The sequence below is a fragment of the Pungitius pungitius genome, chromosome 9 (assembly GCF_949316345.1).
Source record: "Pungitius pungitius chromosome 9, fPunPun2.1, whole genome shotgun sequence".
Lineage (NCBI taxonomy): Eukaryota > Metazoa > Chordata > Actinopteri > Perciformes > Gasterosteidae > Pungitius > Pungitius pungitius.
Genome location: NC_084908.1, coordinates 17,592,477 through 17,604,957, shown reverse-complemented (window position 1 = coordinate 17,604,957; position 12,481 = coordinate 17,592,477). Strand labels below are relative to the sequence as shown.

General features: G+C 43.5%; 1 protein-coding gene across 3 annotated transcripts; it reads right to left on the bottom strand.

Moving 5' to 3' along the window:
- Window positions 1-1,054: 1,054 nt before the first annotated feature.
- arfip1 (ADP-ribosylation factor interacting protein 1 (arfaptin 1)) lies at window positions 1,055-12,288 on the bottom strand. 3 transcript variants are annotated; one of them, XM_037471014.2, is made up of 10 exons: window positions 11,955-12,288; window positions 10,377-10,744; window positions 7,216-7,317; window positions 6,349-6,457; window positions 5,788-5,889; window positions 4,283-4,395; window positions 3,810-4,031; window positions 2,830-2,987; window positions 2,471-2,645; window positions 1,055-2,372 (listed from the first exon to the last, which is right to left on the bottom strand). In XM_037471014.2, exons 2-10 carry the CDS (start codon window positions 10,740-10,742, stop codon window positions 2,217-2,219), a joined length of 1,503 nt encoding a protein of 500 aa, XP_037326911.2. In that variant the 5' UTR covers window positions 10,743-10,744; window positions 11,955-12,288; the 3' UTR covers window positions 1,055-2,216. The 3 variants fall into 3 exon arrangements, with proteins under 3 accessions (XP_037326911.2, XP_037326913.2, XP_037326912.2); XM_037471016.2 differs by lacking the exon at window positions 10,377-10,744 and having other exon boundaries at window positions 11,955-12,270; XM_037471015.2 differs by lacking the exon at window positions 5,788-5,889 and having other exon boundaries at window positions 11,955-12,265.
- Window positions 12,289-12,481: the final 193 nt, after the last annotated feature.

The following is a 12,481-nucleotide window of genomic DNA, read 5'->3' as shown; positions in this document are numbered from 1 at the left end:
AGGCATCACCTCGCCTGTGACCGAGCTCCTCGAGGCTTTCCTGAGGATTAACCACATCCTGTCAAGCCCATATTGCGGGTGTGGCGTGGCTGTGATTGTGAAAACCTAAAAGCACCTGGACTTAAGTAAACACGAGTCACTTGAATCCACGTATCAACGGCCTTTAAAACCACCACGGAGCTCCTGGAGAGGAACAAAAAACAGGATGAATGCAGAAAAGCGTTCCTCAAGAACATCAATGTAGGATGAAATGGGGCGTATCACAGGGATAATGTCGGCATCTTTTTGCTTTGTTAGTACCCGTTTTGAGGGATTCTCATACGGGCCGCTACCACAAAGCAACACTAGATGATAAAGAAAAAAAGAAACTTTAATCTTCCCAAAGAGTTTACACAACATTCAGAATCCTACTCTGGACATTGCAAAAAGGTAAAGAGCAACCAGCACATACTAGTACATCATTCTGTAGGGGGGGGGGGGGGGGAGACAAAAGCAAAGCCAAATGGCAGCATTGGTGGTAAACTACAAGGTAAAATAGAGAATTACAAATATATATTTATATCCATCTATTTTTAGGGACACAATAGATTGTTGTACAAGATTCACACTCTCAAACTGCTGTGGTGATTCATAAGAAAAGTACAAATCAACGGCTGGTTATTGATTACAGCACGCAGTACGTCCTCTTTGAAAAATATACTTTTATGTCGCCCAATGAAATAAACTGTTAGCAAATTCAGGTTTACAAAACATTAAATCGTATTTTGGTTTGCACCTCACATATCTTAGTTCATTTTATTAATCGGTCTCAAATGCATACATGTGCAATATTGATAAATATCTTTGAGAACATCGAGTCTTGAAAACCTTTTGAGGCTTTCTGGTTGTTACCGGAGTGTTTATTAACACACCTGTCGTGTTGAGTGTTTAAACTTACAGGCTTCAACTGTACGGCGTGTGTGTGTGTGTGTGTGTGTGTGTTTGTTTGGTCCATTCTTTCCCGTCAAGAATTGTACCTGAAATCTGGAAGTCAAAGAGCCTTTTTCAAACCAACAAATATTGAAGAGTAATAATTCAAGGCACGTTTAGTCACGTAAGGCTGGTCCTTTGTTTTCTCTGGAATTGAATAGAATGAAAACACTATTATTGATTAAAAATAGCATCGAGTCTGCATTATCATATTGCAACTTGAAGGACGTGTTGTTTACAGACTTCCATTTGATATAAACATTTACAATAAATAGTTTTACATCTTAGGAAATACTCTCATTTTTAGGTTGAGTTTGATGAGAAGATTAGAAACATTTCCGTGCATACATTTCATTTAAAGATAACTGTTTATCTTAGCTTAGCATAAAGCCTGGCATCAAAGGGAAACTGTTAGCCTGGTCTTCTCCTACGGCACAAAGCTCATGTAAAACCACGTCTTAACTTCTGTTCCTTACGCTTTGGTTCTTTATATCAGGGAGGTTAAGAGGTGCTGGTAGGCTGAATTTCTTTCGCTTTCGCTTTCGCAGAGAACCAGGACAGCTAACCCTTTTCTGTCTTTATGCTAAGCTAAGCTAACCGGCTGCTGACTGTAGTCTACTATTAAACAAACGAAGCACGAAAAAAAACAAAAAAAAAACACATTTGCCAAAATGTCAATGGATCACTTTGATCAAAAGTCTGCTGGCTATTTTGCATGCATTGATCCATGAATCTGAATGACAAGTCAAATCATGAGGGAGTTACTTGTCGGAGTCTCCTGAGGCTTCCTGACTTGACTTTTCATAAAATATTCATCTAGATCTCAGTCAAATGGTAAAAGAACTGTAAATTATGTTTAACTGGCAGTCGCTTTGATCCCGTAGTTTTTTTCCTTACAGCTGAGATACGACATTCTTGTGCTGGATTGCAAAAGGCCATTTACAGTCTCCCAACACGCCGACTCCTGACAGACAGGCGGTTTAAAAGTGCAAGTTGCCATGATTTGAAATCACTGCAAGATGAAAACGATGATTCAACAACAAGAGTAAAAGGATCGTAGCAGGGTTTCTTTTCTTTCATTTTGCGTATTGAGTTAAAGAAGTTAAACAATTGTGAAAGTTTTGAAAGGCAGTGACAGTTGAGCTGAAGGGGGGTGTTGGGTGGTGTTGGGGGGGGGGGTGTGGTGGTTGGTCCTGTAGAATTTTCTGTCAAAACAAGAGACGCCGTCGCTCCAACCGGAGTGATGATTAGTGCTCTTCCAGCCAAGATGGAGTGTCCCCGCCTGGCATTTTCAACTTGATGTGGAACTCTTTGAGTGTTTGTTCCAGCTGCTGTTGGTTCCCGGCGTAGTACGCAGCGATGGCGTTGTGGAACAGGATCAGCTGCTTGTGCAATACCTTCACCTGTTTTGGGACAGAGGGGGGGAAAAAAGGAAATGAAGAGACGGCGGCCACACGTGGAACGCACACAGCCGAGCAGAGCGGCGGCGGCGAGGCCCGACCTTGTTCTCCTCCAGGAACTTCAGCTTGACGGAGACGTCGTTTCGCATCCTCTCGTACTTCGCGCGGTGGATCTGGAACTGCTGCTGGGAGAGCTCGATCTTGGGCATGGTGGCGGCGTCACGCGGGCCCAGATTCAACTCCTCCAGATCGGTGCGGTACGCGTCGTACTCGACCCTGGACGTGTGGTATTTTAGAGAAAGCATCAGTGATTGGGAAAGCTTTATTATGCATTCATTCAAGTGGATGCCTGTTGTGGCGTGTGTGTGTGTGTGTGTGTGTTTGCGCTCAGGAGTTCTGATGTTTTAGCACATGAAGCGAGGAGTAAAATAGAGCTGCTGTCCACACAATCATTACCTACCTGGCAAATTCATACTGTTTGATATTAAGCAGGGTGTCTTCAATGGTTTTGTCTACGAGTGTGTTCACACTGGAGATGAAAAAGTTGATGGCACCCAGCAGCGTCTCTCCGTTTTTGGACAAAAGCTTTTGGGTCTCAGCGTTGTAACCAAACTCCTCCTAAAGAAGTCGAATGAAACAGGTTTTAGGGAATGTTGCTTATTTGCTTTCATCTGCAGTGTGCCAACATCACACTATACATCTTACGAGTATATTCTGTATATACACAGAAGTGCCAGTGATAATCCAAACTATATGTGAAACAATGACATGTGGTTAGCATTTGAATAATAAAATACAAACATTGAATCCAGGGTGAGATAAATTCCTGTTTGTTTACCTCAATGCATCCATGCCTTTCAAATATGACTTCACTTAATCGTTTTATACCATTTGTCATTTTTGTGAAATTATTCCAATTACCATTGGAATTGTTGCCTCATGGTCAAACATTGGGTTTGTTTATTTTTAAAAGATCAGTGACCTTTGAGCACCAAAATAATAAATAAGTATATTAATAAATGTGCAGCACAGAATTCCCCAAATATCATTGATGCCAAATATACAAAATACATTCTTATACTTGATATAGATGATATATATATATATATATTATAGAGTAATTATCTGTGTAAAATGCACTAACTCAAATATGAATGTACTTATTTGAATAATGTTTTAAAAATAAATCCTCTGACCCAATTAGAGGACTCCCCTTGATTTATGCAAGACGCTTTAATGCCTTTTAAGCCATTAACATATACTTCAATAAAATAAACATTAAACAGTAATCTAATAGGTCAGATTAGATAGCGCGCGAGTCAATACACATTCTGCATTATTTATGACTCGTTGCCGGGACACTTAGTGAGGGTGGATAACGCTTCCCGTCCGTCCAACCCAATCCGAGCGATCATAGAGAATCTAAATATCTGGACTCACGTGCAGCTCCGGTGACTTGAGGCTGAGGTCGGCGAAGGCGTCGCCCAGCTGCTTCTGCGTCAGCATGATCTGGGACAGCTGACTGGACAGAGTCTGAGCCAGCCTGATGACATGCTGGTACTTTCGCTTGTTGTCGCGGAGGACTTCGATTTCGGCCTCCAGCTCCACGTCCACGGTCCTCGAGCCCCGACCCAGCTTCTCAGACAGGATCTGCCTGGTGCACTGCAGAAGACAAGAGCCGTTTTATAAAACATGGCCCCAGGGGAGTCGCTACTACAAAGTCGAAGAGAAGAAAAGGACACAGACTATCTGCATTTTTCAGTTCGGGGGGGGGGGGGGGGGGGTAGTTCACTTTTCTGCCCTAACGAAACTGAGCGTAGATACAGATGGAGACTGAAGCTCAGAGAAGAAGCTCGGTGAGGAGGAACATTAAAAAAGAACAAAGACTTGACAAAGAGGAGAGAGAGGATTACTTTATATGTGTTGATGCTCCACTTCCTCACTAGGTCCAGTTTTTCCATGGCTGGGCTCTTTAAGTCATCTGAAAGGACCACCGCTCCACTGTTTGGCGGCGCATTCGTCTCGCCTGGACAATTGAAATTCATTCACTTAGTGGGTGATTGGGTTATTGGGTCGGCGGGTCGAGGAGCTGTGGTGAGGATGGAGGGCGGTACAATTCAAAGTGTTCCGATCATCAATGGGTGATGAGATCGTCATGTTAACAGAGAAACTTCAACACTAAGTTTAAGGCATTAGGACAGCTGTGGCTATTAAAAATCACAACATTAAAACAAGTTGTGACTTACCATTTTCAAAAAAACAGTAAGTGATGAAAAGTGCTTGATTGGTTTGGGTATAGAAGGGAAATGCTGCAAGGTATTGACAGCAGAAACTGACAAAATATAGTGAAAAGGTATCTGATAAGTAAAAGCATATAGCTGAATACATCATATGGAGCGTGTGGAGCGTCACTATGTTTTCCTTGGTGTAGAATCACCTGGACCCTTAGAACAAGTCCTTCATATCTACACATGGCGCTGCTCCTCTTTACGGAGTCTGCCATGTTTGTACAGCAACCCAGACTCTACCAAACAAACTCCGCAGCCTTTCAGGTTCATTTTAATGTCATCAGGCTCCACAGCAGAGTTATTTCTTTCATGTTTAGAGCCTTTTGTGTGTTTCCATGCGGTTGCAATCTGCTAAACGCCACTTAATCCTACACACTGTCCCCGCTGAATAACTCAAATATTGTTTGTTTTTTGTTGTTTTACGTTGCAGTTTATACAGGTGCTGCTGTAATACTCTGTAGCATTACAATGGTGTGCAGGTGGCTCTGACTGAACAGGCTAGTTACATTACATTAAAGTGTTAAGCTACCCGTTTTCTTTTTTCTTTTTCAATCAACCAATTAGTGGTAGAGAATTTCATCCCCCACTGCGGGGAATTTGTTTAAAGGCGGAGTATAAAATATATACTTGATGTATTGATGTATTCTATTATACATTTTACTAGACTGACAACCTTTTACAATATTTGTCACTTTAAGGACTCCGGAGAGAAAGATTAGGGGAGAAATTTGGGCAAAAGGGAGCAAAAGACAGTGGTTACAAGCAGGAAAACCCACTGCGATTAAGTGTGAAAGCAGTTCGTTCCCAGCAAAGCCAATGCTTCAGGCATCAAGAGGTTTCATCAGGACTAGAAATTCTGTGACGTAGATCCTAGGAAAGATTACTATGGGGTGTGTAAAAGACATTTCATTAGCCACTGCGAAGCAGAAGACTACTTCAGTTAGCCCAGACACAGAAGGAGAAGGAGAAGAAGGGAGGTTTGATTCTGAATGGAGCGCAGCCTGCGGGGGGACAAGGAGCAGGTGAGAAACTGATGAAAACCAAGACGAGAGGCCAGCCAGGTTAATTCAGTGTGCGGATGGTGACAATTCAGCATCATCTGACGCGGCACTCCTTCGCTTCTCTGGTACCTTTCTCAGCCTGACTATCGCTGGAGGAGCGCGCCAGGCGGCTAGCGACAGCCGAGCTGGGAGCTACAGGTGTCACGGGAGACGTGGGCAGGCTTGCTGACCCTGGGAGATGTTCAGAGTTAGGATTCATTAGTACGTCACCATCCAGCCTACAGACGTGTACGGGGGGGGGGGGGGGGGGGGAGACTCTGCAACGTCGCAGGATGAATCTGTTGATGAACAAAAGCCTACCCCAACCATCGTAAGTCACGTGGAAAATAGCCATGGCAACATGGCGGTGGACCGCTCTATGGGTAGACTTGTATTTGCATTTGTAACAAGGGCTTGATGATGAAAAGGAGAGAAGGGTTACAACGTGGAGATCACAGGAAACTCATTAAATTCAATTGGACGTTCACCTGTACAAATTCAAATGTCTGCTTTTTCAAATTTCCCTGGAGATTAAAACCAAAAAAGCGGAGCGCTGTGAATACACGTAGAGGAAGGTCGTCCGTCAACACACAGAACGCTGCAAAGCAAATCAGGGGAGAGCCGGGGGGACACAAGGGAGAGCCGTGGTACCTTTGTATGGCCCCGACTCAATGATGCCTTCTGTTGTTGAAGCAAAGTTGCTGGTGGTGACAGAGGAGTCTGAAAGATTTAGGGCCCTAGGGCCACTGGGGTAAGGGTCCTGTGGGGAAAAAAAAAGATAAACCAATCAAACCGGGTTCCCATTAACAGGCTTAGTGGTTTCTAGCAGACAAGGAACGCACTGCACTTTGTGCGTGTGTCACAAAAAATTTAAAATTTACAGACCAGTACAATAGATTTGGGTCTCAATCTCCGGAAGTCTGAAAAATGAATAAACATGTTCTCCAAACACCTGTTCTCATTGATCAGCATCTCTTTGATTCGCTGATGACTGTGTTCTCCCGCCAAACATAATTATTAATTTATCACTTTGGTAAAACTCTAGATTCTGTAAACATGTCAGAACATTTGTGTCACTAAGGACTGAAGATGACTCAAACATAGACTTCCTGCAGATCTGGAATCACCGAAAGACCAACTTAACGACTTCACTGAACAAGGATCTGACCTTGTGTCAAAATAAGTACATTTGCAAACAGGTTTTCACAGTTCTCTGTATGCTTTTTAAAGGGGTTGATTCAGATAATGATGCTGAATTAAAACAACGTATTGGTTCAGGCCTACTATTTTTCATACAATGCCAAAGACGTAAATCATACATTTGTTTGCACCGTTCATTTTCATCCAGTCGCAGACTTTCCAACCTCGTTAGTAAACTTGAAAGACATCATGAAAAAGGGTTACGTTGTTGTTACCAACAGAGTCTTCCAAAAGAAGAACCTGGAAGGTTTCTGTGGGAAGCCAGCGAACTCAGATCTACAGTTTGGGGCGACGCTGATGTCAAAACCAAGTGCTTACCCTCTGGAATGTGGTCTCAGGGCTCTGATGGCGGTCTCCATTGCTGGTGACTGGGATCTCAGCGGCTGAGCTTCTATGGGACTCTTCGGTCATTGTGCTTTCCTGTGACAACCAGGGTGAAAGGAACCTGGTTATTCTTTGAAAAGCTTCCCCCAAACAACGTCAAAGAGAGAGAGAGAAACCTCTTTAAGAAAAGAGGACTCAGGATCCAAGAGACAGTAGGAGGCATTAGTTGTGGGCTGCCATCTTGTGGAAATCAGTAGCTCAAAATCCCAGTAACCATAATAGCAATGGGTCACGTATCGTGATGACATGGAGTGATAATCTGGGTTAATACAATGCTGGAAACTATTGGGAAGTTGAAATACTACATTGTTAAACATGCTGCCTACATTAAAAAAAAAAAGACTGTTAGGCTGTGCCACCCCAAGAAAATGTTTGCAATAATGATGCCTGTATTCTGGTAAATCTTCTGTTAATGAGTTCGTTCATCTATTTCAGGAGTCTGAAGAGCTCAGTGAGTTGTAGACACGTCGCATTACAGCCGTTACCAGAACAGCTGAGGTTCAACTGCCATTCATTTACAACACTCCCCTATATGACAACCTTGTTCCTGTTTAATTACTAAACACTGCAGGAGGGTGTATGTTATGAGAAGCATTACACACAAACATTTGTTTTTTGCAAAGCATTGTAAACACACAATATAATGAGTCACCTCAATGCAATTGAAGGAAAAAAAGAGGGAATCTAGCCGTTATTTCTTAACATTGGCTGTTCTCCATAGTAATGTTTTGGATGGACAATAACTGGTTATCTGGCCGCCACGTTCATGTCAGCGTTTACGAGCAAATAAATGATTTTTCTATTTGACATATGTATATTGACATCAGTCACTTCAGGAAACTTCGTCATGTTTCAGAACAAAAATCTCCCCAATCTCAAATATAAATGAACAAGCACCATGGGAAAAGCTACTCTAAACTTTATCTAAAAAACACACAAATCATGGTTCCTCCCGAAATGACCGTGGTTGGCTCAGACACACATTTGCAGGTTGGCTCGTAGCGAGCCGCAGGGAACAGTTTGTGGCAACATCAGTTCTCTCCAGCTTGTAATAAATAAAAGTTGAAGGCTGAAGATGCAGTTGTATTTGTTTTGGTACAATTTACAGCCTAATCATTGTTGTGGACTTAGGAACTAGGACACTGACTTAATGCTGTAAACGCCTTACATGCGAGAGCTTGAGAGCTGTGAGGTCTGATGGTGTGAAGCGGGTTAATGTGGATTAATGACACGTCGGGCCAAAAAGGCTAAGACAGAAACAATGTATTAGAAATAAACAAACCGGAATGTTCATCTTGGAACAGGCTCCTTCAGCTAAGGCTGGACCATGACAAGCGTCTTAAATAATGCAAATAGCTACCAGATCACCATGTAACGAGATCTGGGACCTGTATTAACTGACCGAATGGCTGGCTTCAGTGCGAGGAAGAAAGTCAGATTAAATCGTGGGTTCAGATGAACACATTTATATAGCAAAGCTACAATTATGTGTATTTATTGACATTTACATTTCCCTATTATAGCTCATTCTACTAAAGAATGCTACCTTAAAAGAGACACACAGAAAACTGTTTTATTTAAAAGCAAAACTCCTTCAAAAACAAAGTAGCATATAAAATGAGGGGAAAGTGATCTCAGAGAAAAAGATTTTCTAATCATAATGTGTCATCTGACACTTTACATGTGTGTTTATAAAGCGTATAAAAGACCAAAGGGAAGATTTCATCTCGGCACGTGTAAGAAAGACGCTCCTCTACGCCATGTGACAGAGACATAAATACTTAAAAGGCCATATGACGCCCGCATGTAGGCAGATCAGCACAGACGTGCGCCGTTAGGGCTTTCCACCAACCTACTGCAGATAAGCCAACCCACCTGATAATACTCAAGTTCTTACAGGTCGCCCGGTAGAGAAACATCTGATTGCACACATTTCCAAAGCAAACGAAGACCGGGTGGATTGGCATCTGCTGATAGGCACCCACTACCCACTAATCTCACTTTAAAAGGCTTCTCACATTGCAGTGGGACCGATTCAGCTGGGGATGACCGAGGGTCTCACAGCCATTACCACCCAACCAAACATCTGCAAACATTCTGCAGGGAAGCTTCCTACTGATGTCAGCCTCACAGAGAAAAGTGGCTGCAAATGAATCGGCATATGAAAAGGCCAAGTAATCTGGTGCTATTCCCTTAGGTCAGTATCCTGGATACGATCTAAAATGACGTGGGAAGAAGGGGTAACAACAATAACCTAATTGCCCCAATTAGCTGCGTCAGCTGAAGAGGAAAGAAGCATGGCTCGCCTCTCAAGCTACGGCAGACTGTGACACAACCTTGATGATTAACGAAAACCAAAGGCGTTTGATTTAAAATCCTTGCAATCTGACGTGTAATACTGGCACTTAAACAGAAACGTGAATCAACAGCGCCAAGAGTCACACATTTCAGTAACACAAGAATCATGGGACTGCCAGAGAATGTGTAGTTAGAGCTCTTACCCAGTCATGTGTTTGTAGGTATGTGGAACTTACAAACAGGGAAACACTGAGAGGAAATGGTGTCATTTCACATCGACACTCATTGTACACTGAAGCATTGTCCAACAAAACAGAAAAATGTAGAGAAGTGTATACTTACGGACTTATACTTTATCATAATATACAGTGATTGCATGGAAAAAAATGAAAAAAAACATCCTTCTCAACTATTATTTGTTGAGACATAAGACAGCATTTAGACAAAGCAAAGGAAATGTGTGAAGCCTCGATCGGCCCACAGAAACGTATAGGCACCTCACAGAGCAGCACGCGACAAGGAAAGAAAGCCACCTGCCCCATCAACACAAAGCGACAGCTACACCTGCGATATAGCTCCAAAACCTCCAGCCAAGCAGAATGAAAGCCTCGACACGTCTACCGGGGAGAAACAAATATGTCGATTATGTAAAATAAAGCTTCCCAACTCAAGTTTGGGTGCTTTAGAAAGAGACCACCACCATCGCAGCGAGTAAAGACCGGAGCGGCAACATGAACAAGAGCACAGGTAGGAAGCGCTTAGAGGGGTTCAGGGCCCGAAGCGACGGTAAATATCACCTTTGGTTCAGTGAGAGAACCTCCACCTTCCAATGGCGTTTCAGTGGCTTCAACGTGACGAATTATCCCTTGGCCCTCATTTTCTACACTGTCAGACATGTGTGCAGCGCCGAGCGCCGCTGCACTTGCCCTCTGAACGCCCTCATCCTCCTCCAGAGTGGCCTCGTCACAGTTTTCTCCAGCGCTGTCAATATCGATGTCGTACAGCACCTCGTCTGTGTCATCTCGTCGCCTACCGTCGTCTACACTTTCCTGTTTATCACTATCACTCAAACTCTCTTCTGATTTTTCCGCCCGCTCGCAATCCATCTGAGGGTCCTCGGCTGAGGTCTTCCCCGATTCGGCCTCAAGACTAACTTCAGACATACCTGAAAACAGACAGATAGATGGTAATAAATGGGTCCTACCAAGCCACCTGAGAGCTTGTGGTGCACCAAAACAATCAAATAAATGAGTGCAATACAACCCTACTCAAATTTTGAGCAGGTATGTGGATGTATGACCAGTGCATTCAAGTCGGTGCTAGTGTGCATGTTTTCTAAAAGATGTACATAAAAAAAAAACTGCTACTCCAGTTTCTTCTAAGCATCTGGCTGTAAAAAATATTGTGGAAATTACATCTCTCTTTGCTAATTTTGTACAAGACATACGCATAAATGTATTATTGTGAGTGAAGGTACGTAGAATAAATCGACTCAATTGTTTCCAGACTGTACATTTGTTTCCGTGCCGTTTTCCTCCAAAACATATGCATCCATACAGCACAGGGTCAAAGACACACTCATACACACACCATTTGTTTGTTAAAACCCTGTGTAAATCACTTTAGTTTGTTATTTACACAGAATACTTTGATTTGATTCTGATGATCTCAAGCGTTCGTAAATAAGACAAATATATTGAATAGGGACACACACACACACACACACACACGCGCACACGCACACGCACACACGCGCCCTTAGTGCTGCCAAGCCGATGCCACGGTGTGGATTTCTAGTTTTGACAACTCGCTTTGGGGAAAATATGACTCATTCGTCTGGCGATTGGAAGGTCAGGTCGGGTACTTTAGTGAGGCAGCGACGTGGATGCTATTGTTCCTACAGTTGACAGGCAAACATTGGCCCCATTACTCTTTAACATCACATACCGGAAGCGGCGTTCACTTATAAACAATTGGCTAACCTTACCTGTTGCGGCACAGCGTCACGTGACTAGCGAAGGGAGTCTATAAAGTAAACGATTAAGTCATAAATCCACCCTACAAGGAAGTGCCATTATTATATTACATGGTTACGGCTCGTCATAAAGGAAGCACGCCAAGAAAACGACGGTACCCCCCCCCCTCCCGGTCCGCCAGAAGATGTCCACTGATTCTGTTAGTTTAACGCGTTTTTGCGTTCGAGGCGTTGACGTGTTGTTTGCTAACGTTGACCTAGCTCAACAGCGGACAGCTACCCATTGTAATAACTTTAAATAAAAGGACTTTTAAATGCCCCAAGTGTCGTAGGATTTCCCCCACTTGATGCAACGAGCGAATGGCGATGCTAAAAACTTTGGTCCATACGTTTAACTTACCTGTCTCGCGCTAGTGGCTAACTGCTTAGCACGAACGGTTAGCCGCGACGGTCGTTCGCTGGAGTCCCCGCTGCCCGCACTGTACTCAACCTCTTTTCTTTCCCCCCCCCCCCCCCCCTCGAGAGACAGGGCGCCTTTGGGCCGGTGCAGAAGTCGAGTAGGTATACTACCAAAATGTACCATCGACGGCGCTCGACTCTCCTCAAGAACACCAGACGTGCGGCTTCAAACCCCGGAGAGGAGAAGAAAAAAAAAAAGAAAGACCGCCTCAGTGTGCGGGGCCCTCTGCTGTCATCAGAAGCGGACCGCACCGCTGCGCGCGCTCTCCCCCTGCCGTTGAAATGAGATTCCTGCAGTTTTGGGCCGAGGTTCTGAAATAACTTAAATTACCATTTTTCTACAACCAAATAAAAAAAAACAATGAGCGAGTCCAGTCATTCGTGTGTTATTTAAGCTAAGAGCAACGGCAAAAAAATGTAGTTCCAGTTGTAATTTGCTAAAATGTGACATTGCACAACAAACTCCGT

Excerpts from the sequence above, each read along its gene's own strand:
- arfip1 (XM_037471014.2), bottom strand. The coding sequence starts at position 10,742 with ATGTCTGAAGTTAGTCTTGAGGCCGAATCGGGGAAGACCTCAGCCGAG. Across the intron at positions 5,890-6,348 it reads TGAGTCGGGGCCATACAAAG|GGTCAGCAAGCCTGCCCACG; the intron begins GTACCACGGCTC and ends AACATCTCCCAG. Across the intron at positions 2,646-2,829 it reads AAACAGTATGAATTTGCCAG|GGTCGAGTACGACGCGTACC; the intron begins GTAGGTAATGAT and ends CCACACGTCCAG.